This window comes from Excalfactoria chinensis, chromosome 4 (assembly GCF_039878825.1).
Source record: "Excalfactoria chinensis isolate bCotChi1 chromosome 4, bCotChi1.hap2, whole genome shotgun sequence".
In the NCBI taxonomy this organism is placed as follows: domain Eukaryota; kingdom Metazoa; phylum Chordata; class Aves; order Galliformes; family Phasianidae; genus Excalfactoria; species Excalfactoria chinensis.
In genome coordinates this window covers 70,829,351-70,837,232 of record NC_092828.1, presented here as the reverse complement: position 1 = coordinate 70,837,232, position 7,882 = coordinate 70,829,351, and the positions used below count along the sequence as shown (strand labels likewise).

At 36.1% G+C, this 7,882-nt stretch overlaps 1 protein-coding gene across 2 annotated transcripts in view; it reads right to left on the bottom strand.

The window, feature by feature from the left end:
* Positions 1 to 1,110: 1,110 nt before the first annotated feature.
* The window catches only part of STAG2 (STAG2 cohesin complex component), a 67,856-nt gene continuing 61,084 nt past the window's right edge, over positions 1,111 to 7,882 (bottom strand). Inside the window, exons 29-34 of one of the 2 annotated variants that reach the window (XM_072334502.1) lie at positions 7,677 to 7,882; positions 7,065 to 7,254; positions 6,867 to 6,980; positions 6,161 to 6,287; positions 5,757 to 5,834; positions 1,111 to 3,046 (exon numbers count right to left, since the gene is read on the bottom strand). In XM_072334502.1, the coding sequence (XP_072190603.1) occupies positions 3,023 to 3,046; positions 5,757 to 5,834; positions 6,161 to 6,287; positions 6,867 to 6,980; positions 7,065 to 7,254; positions 7,677 to 7,882 (739 nt within the window). In that variant the 3' untranslated portion in view covers positions 1,111 to 3,022. The remainder of the gene's footprint in view (positions 3,047 to 5,756; positions 5,835 to 6,160; positions 6,288 to 6,866; positions 6,981 to 7,064; positions 7,255 to 7,676) is intronic. The other variant, XM_072334503.1, reaches the window with a different exon arrangement.

Here is a 7,882-nt window from a genome sequence, read left to right as displayed (position 1 = left end):
TCTTACATATTGTCTTTGGTTGTTTAATATCAGGAAATACTTTTTTACAGAGTATCTGATGACTATTTCCTTTCAGTTTCATACCTTCTCTGTGGCCTCCGCAGTAAATCAGAGGACAGCCTTTACTTTCTTCGAAGCGCTTGTTATTCTCTACATTTTTATCACACATCCTTTCAAAAGTCAGGTTCCTTTCATTTACAGGCATCTGTACCAAAAAGCTCCCACTAGAACAGATGGTACGTTGAACAGTGAAGGTACTTTCCTTGCGTTATCAACTTAGACCTACTAAAACCATTCTCCATGAGATATTATTATTGAACTTGCAGCAAGATTTAGCCAGGAATGAACACTTGTAGTGCGGGAGCAGAAAAGCCCATCCCGTTACGCTAGCAGGGATGAGAAGTACTAGTGGTAAGATTTCACAAGGAATCCCTTAAGGGCTTCTACCAGAAAGGAGCTTTTTCCCCTTGCTTCTGCGTTGTCTTGCCAGTTAAGCCGACAACGTTTTTCAGGTGCATGACACATAGGAGGACTGGAAAGCAGTATACACAGTCAGCCACGTTTCAGCTGATGTTACCCAACGGCCCCATTTGGCTACGGACAGCATCAGAATCAAAAGCATTCTGAGTAACGTCAGGTAAAAGGTCGGAGGAAAAAGAAAGGAGCACAAAGGCTGTCGGTAGGTCTTTAAAAAAAAATGTAACACAAAAATAATTAACCATCAATTTCTTGGCGTGTAAAAGTTCTATACAAATGTTAAAAATTTTATTGGCAGGTACTAACCTCTGGAAAAGCTCGCTCTGTATTTACACCGCTAATTCTTTTAACAAGTTGAACTCAAAGCACATTTCAAACAATCATGATTGCATAACTTTTCTACTTTAAATTATTAACCCAATTAGTGCTTTATTCACATTTTAAAAACTTGTACAATTTATTACAAATATAAAACAGTGCAGTTTTCCATACATTATCCCAACTCTGAGACAAACACTTAAAAGACATGGAAAAAAAGATTCCGATTTCTATAAACATAACATTTGCATTACTCGTTCCCCTCTCTTCACCGTCCTCCCCTATCCCCGATTTAAAAAGATCAAACATACAACATACTGCAGGTTTATTTTTATTCAAAAAGTTACTGTCTCAAGACATAAATACAAATCAGAAAACAGTACAATTAGGACAATAGAATGTGGAGGACAACAGGTTAAGGTAAATATATAAAACATTTTTAGCTGGTTGAAAACAAAGCTGTAAGAACTGCTTTCACAAAGAAACACTCCTTCAAGAGTAAGAAAAATCAACTTAAGTTTAAAATCATATATACAGTCCTCTCAGCAGTTCTATTAAATGCAGTGGTGTGAAAAACAATATAGGCAGTACTTTTAGACATGAGTATTTATTTATGTAAAATGAGTTAGGCAGATCTAGTTTTGAGTTTGTCGTTATCCCGTGATTTAGTAAAATAATTCTATTTAATCGTGATCCTTAAGATAACCTATGGTTTTTGGCTACCACAGCCGAATGTTTAATTTCCAAGTCTAAAAACAGGAAGCCTTTTTTGTGTTCACCCGTTCGGGGAGATCCTTGTATTGCAAGCGTATTAAGGCATGGAATGATTAAAATAATATACCTTGAGAACTGAGAGACAACTGACAAAAAATATACATATGTAATATAAGTTAATATTTCCTTTAAAATGATGACTAGCTGCCTAAGCCTTGCAAAATGAGTCGATGTCAAAATGGCATAAATCCACTCTCTGTTTTAGACCAAATTTAATTAATTTATTTGTGAATGGACACAAAATGAAGTTTAAAGCTTAGCTTTCAAAGAAGATTATGGGTTGTTTATGAACTTCTATTATCCAATCTAATTTACATACAGAGGAAATGTACTGTAACCTGTTAGAAGTATCTTTAACCTGAAGACTGCTTGCAAAGACAGATAGATAAAACAATATAAAATACAAATTTAAAAATCATTTTTAAAGCATGACTTCTCATGCTCTTCTATTTTTAAACATTGTTAAACTTTCAATATATTTCTGAAACCTCATAATTTTAAGTTGGAATTTAAAAGTAAGAAAAAACTAAACAAACTGCGCAATTATAAAATCAGCACCAATTTATATATATATATAATTTTATTTAAAATTTAGATCCCTATTCCCACACTCTAATAAGCTGTATAATTTTTGTTTAGAATTTTTCTGCAAACATACTACAATAAGCTTCTTTTATTTGGAGACAAAATACAGTGGCACTACTGGAAGGAATTTCACAACATTACATTTTTCTTAAAGGACAAGCAAACTTTCAGGGTTGGAAATGGGCAAGCATGACTGAGACCTGTTACGTTCTGGTCACTCGTAGTTTCTGGACCTTTCTGAGAAGGCTAGCATGAAGCTTTTGGAAGAATAGAGTGTTTTAGATCAAAAAGCGCTTATAATTCTGCTCCACGTGTTTTCATATTCCATACAAACATTCTCTTGCTGAAGTTTGCGTTTAATTTAAAATACTGACACTCTTCTGGTTCTATCACCATAAGAAAATCAATCCAACTATTATTTCACTTCGTGGATGTAAACGGCAATCCAGCAGAGCTCGTGGTTATTTAGTATAGCCAGCAAATGTATGAGGAGAGGAGCTCAAATCTGTACCAAACACCTCTCAGACTGTTAGGTTAAAACTAAGAGGGAATACTTCTTGTGATCCGGAAATAAACTGATAGCACATAAATAAAATATTGATTTTTCCAACAAAAAGTGTAGCTTATCCTCAAATTGTTTACTTGTCCTTTACATTTCTTTTTTTTTTTTTTCTTTTTTTTTTCTTTTTTTTTTTTTTTTCAGGCAAACAAAACTGCCCCTTCAATGCACTTGATCTTGAAAGCATGTCATTCTCCTTAGAGAAAAATCTGTTCAGAATTTCACTGTATCTACCACAATTTTGTATTGAAAAACTTCCTCTTCCACTTAGAAAATGACTTCACCACTGATTTATTTGCTGTTCTGGTATTAAAACATTGACACCCCAAGAACCTAAAAAAAAAGTTAGAAACGGTGTCAATTTGTAGTCTACTACACATTTAACAAAAGCAAAGCAATTAATATATGATTTAAGATTAAGACACTTCAAGTTACGTTAAGGCATTATAAGTTTATTTTTTCCTCCAAACCAAATTTACCACACTTAGGATTCATCTCATAATATGGAAAGGGCTCCTCATTCAATAGAAACTTTTTTCCCCACACTTGAAACAACTGGATTTGGAAGGAATGCGATAAGAACTGTTCTTTAATTACTTTAAATAATAATCACAAAGTCATTTTTAATTAGTTGCCTAATCTAGACTTGTTTGACAATGGCAATTCTATAGGCCTTAACCTGAAATCAAGTGTGCAGTTCCTAACAACTAAGCCTGAGACAAAACACTCCACACGCCGGCTGCTGCCGTGCCCGTGTTCCTGACCACAGGTCAGCCTGCAGGAGCAAGCCGGGACACCAGCCTCACGTTTCGTATTGAAATCACCTTTCTTTTTTTTCCAGGAAAAGAGTGAAAAATCAAAACAAAACTCCCATAAATAGCTGGAATTAAAAGTACTGTCCTTCAGAACATTACGTGATTAAAAGGAAAGCTTTCCAGAAACAAAGAATCAGATTCCACTTCCACTTCCCATGTGGGAGCAAGCCACATCATTTTCTGTGCCAGTGAAAGCATGTATCCTTATTGATACGTCAAAAAAAGAAGATACCAGTTTTTGTGACTGTCCTAGATTTGTAGAACTCTCCATGTCAGCAAGATCCAGGGAGATGTGAGTAATTCTCCTGGACCTTCAACACCCCTGTTTTCATCTATCCTGTTTCCAAAGTGCCACTGGTGTCAGTAGTAACCAGACACATAAAAAACTGAGAGGACAGACTAAAATGCCGAGCATAAACCATGCACATCCAAATATGTTACAGTATGTCTATTAGAAACATGTGCAACAACTCCATGGAAAAATTCATATGAATAAAACAAGAAACTTTATTCAGAGGGTATTTATTAATAGAGTATAGTTTAATAGTTTGGTTTGGTTGGTTGGTTTTTAAACATTTAAAATACCCAATGATCAATTATAGCTCTACTTTAAAACAAATTATTCTTAGTATTAATGGAGCTTCCCTATCTAGGCAGTTAAATTCATTTAGGTGGAGCTTATGCTAAAGAGCAGCTCTCCTCTGTGACACAGCTGTTTTACACAGCCCTGGTTCCAGGTCAACCACTCTTCCTATGTTCCAACTGGGAGGGAGCATTGCTAGTTCATGTCCCCTTGACTGTACAGTCTTATTTCAATGTGCCACCTCTCCCTCCTTGCATGGAAACAGTACAGCTTCTTCTGGCACAGACAGACGGGACACTGCTAGAGCCTCAGAACCGACTACAGAAGCTTGCAGAGCAATGAGGCTGTAGCTGGCTGCCATCATGTGGCGATACGGCTAAACTGCAGCTAAGGAGTGCCTAGCAAATCTTGGGCTTACACAGGATGATGGTAAAAAAAAACGAGAAATAAAAGTAACAGGGAAGAAAACTAGCTAATAGTAAACAGATTAAACCTACTCTTGAAACTGAAAAGCTGAAAGTGTACTGAAATGGAGTGAGATACACCTGCAGAAGACCAAATTTTCAGTGTTGTCAGAATAAAAATGACTGGTATTTCACAGATCAGTGAACTAAAATTAAGAAGAGGAAGGGAAGAACTATTCTAAAACAAAAAGTCAGAAACCTGATTAACTTTCTGGGTGTTACTTCAAGAACAGAACACACAACAGCTAAATGCACAGCCTAATCTGATTCATTTAGCACTAGCACAAAATATATGGATTTGCATTTAAAACAGTATTTAAGACTTTTTTTTTTCTCCCATAACAAGAACAGATTCACGCTGCAACAATATTGTAAAAATATGTAACCGTCTTCCAAATTCCACCAAGCTGTCCAAGATTCCCAGGAAGCCTTGCTGTACTGTCCTCTGCTGGGTTGCTGCAGCTTGTTATTTCCAGTGTAATTTTGTACCAGCTACACAAGGTCAAAAATGGCTGCATACATTACAAGTGGTTCAAGACAGAAGGAATCCCTCATGCAGTTTTTTAAAAGAGAATAGAGACTGCAGATTTATCAAGTCGGAAAAAAGGGCAACTGCAAGCAGAAACTACAGACTTCGGATGTTTTGGACCTAAAACTTCATACGGAAAGAAAAAATACCTCTCATCTCCATAAACATGTATCTGTATTGTCTCAATTATTTATTTTCTTCATTATCTTACTTATGAGTAAAAGTTAATATGGCAATTTAAAAAATCCCAAACAATCCAACACTGACAACTGGTAATGCCATCAGAGTCACTCAACTAAGTTCATCGTAACAGGAAAGTTGCTTTAATATTGTGTATGCAGGTTTTCATTGTTTCTATTTTATTTTAAGCTCTACTAACTTCTGCATTTTTTCTCAGGTAGAAAGGCTTCTGAATTTGACACAGCTACAGGTAAAGTATTAAGAACAAAACTCCTATAACTTTGTAAATACCTTAGAAGTTATAAAGCTGAATTACAGCAAAAAGTATTTCATCGGCTGTTCCAGTCTGCCGAAATGAGCTACTGAAGACAGTGTAAAGATTGCATTCTTCCCATTTAAAACTTGAAGTAAGAGAGTGTTGTAACCATAAGACTGAATTAATATTATTTTCCTCTTACGTAAGTTAACCTACCGATTCATCCATGATCGAAGCGGGGTCAAAGAAATCTGGTTTTAGCTCCGTTCTTTCTCTCCTGTTCTTCGATGGTGGCTATGGAAAATAAGCAAATAAACACCTTAATGGTAATTTCAGAACATACATAGAGTATTTCAACTGTAATAAATGAAGTTAAGTCTTAAGGGATAAGAAATTATGAGGCATAGATTTTCTTATGTTGTTATTATGTGTTTGATTTCTGTGCAGCGGTTTGAAATAAAATGGAATATGCGCGCAAGCAGCGGCACAGCCATTTAAGAATGCAGAGATTAACATCAATTACGTTGTTTCAACAAAAGGAAAATTTGATTCCAGCCTCCTTCCTTTAAAAGCAGAAACCCAAATCTAAACCAAACTAAAAGGACAAGTAAGTTTCTTACTAGGTCTATGTCCATGGTGTCAAAATCCATGCCTTCATTAAGATCTTCAATTCGCCCTTCTGATGACATCATCACATCTTCAACAATTGGCTCTTCGTCATCTTCCATTAGACTTGTGCCACGCCGACTGAAATAGAAAAGAAAAAGCATATTGTTTAGCACTTTAGCTTTATAGAAATACTTAAAACATCAGTTCAGTAAAAAAGTGCCAATAAATGACAATTCCGTTAGATAGATTAAGTAATCTAATAAATGCCTAACTACTACTAAAGAAGTATTAGAATCTTCTAGCTGGTTGAATAAAGTAAATTTTGTGGGACTACTCTGAATGGGTACTGAGAGACTAGAGAAATCAAAAAGCAGATCAAAACTACATCTAGTTCAGAGATTTCCATGAAAGTACTCGTGCTCAACAGAGAAATGAACTAGTTATTTTCTCCCATGCCTTATGACAAGGCAAGAAGGAATGTCTGTCCGTGTTGGGAAGCTCTACAGAAAACCTGCATGGCAATCAATCTATACAACCAGACATCTAGTTCTACAGGACTACTCTCAGCTTTTATATCAACTATAGGTCAAATATAAATATGACACAGGCAGAAAAATACTACCAAAGATCACGAGTCCTTCTAAAGGTACATAACAGTAACACTGTGTTTAATACACTCTTTCCAAACTACCATAGTAATGTTTCACTCTCACTCACATAGCATGTTGCAAGTTGGTTCTCAGCTTGACGTAGTTCATCGCTGCCCTCTCCTGTTGTTGTCGTGCGGCTTCTTCCTGTTGCCTTTGAGCCAACATCCACGTTACTTGCGTGCTTAAAAAGACCATTATTCTATTTTAAACAAAACCTGTTTTGTGTATGAACACTAACACAATGCAGACCTACACGTTTACGTACTTGTAATCAAGTGGAGCTTGGTGGTGTTCAGGCTGCATAGGATAGACACCCATATAATTCTCTTCAGGTCGCAATCTCTTGGGCTCCCTCATTATTGTGGAAGTAAGCTGAGGTGTCTGCATCATGACTGGTGTGTGCATTGTCTGCTCCCTGTTCATCCACATACTGTCACTACTGCTGCTTTCTTCAGCTAAAAGGAAACACTGTGTATTAAATCTCTTCAAACTTGTCTAGAACAGAAAGTGTAGAAGTAACAAATGCACGTACTTCCTGATTACTGAGAAACAATTTCTTTAACCTTTGTTCACAAACTCTCACATGAGACCCCCAAAGCCCTGGCTAGTCCCTAGAATACTTTTATCTTCTGTAACTTAAATACAACTTAGTGCCTTTATTTCTTTTTGGGCTTCAATGTTAACTCTATTCAAACTCCTCAGATGAACAGGTTTTCCACTAAAATGCAAAGATATTACATTTAAAAAACCAAACAATCGAACAAACAAAAAAAAAACCATTAAAGTATGCCAATTCACTCGAGCTAACAATTGGGGATCAACAAACACTGTTTCTGAGTCTCTGCTCTAGTAAACTTTAAAATGAGAAAAGTTCTACCTTCAGGTACTTTCCGTTTCCCTGTTGCTGGCTTTGTTTTCTTATTTCTTACTGTAGATCCTCGACTGCTAATTCCACTAATTACTGACATTGTATCATCATCGCCACCAGCTAATAAAGAGTTTCTGTAGGACATGAGAGGAAGCCACACATCTTCTCTCCGTAAAGACATCTGAAAGGTCATAAACTTCTCCAAGTAAACGTAC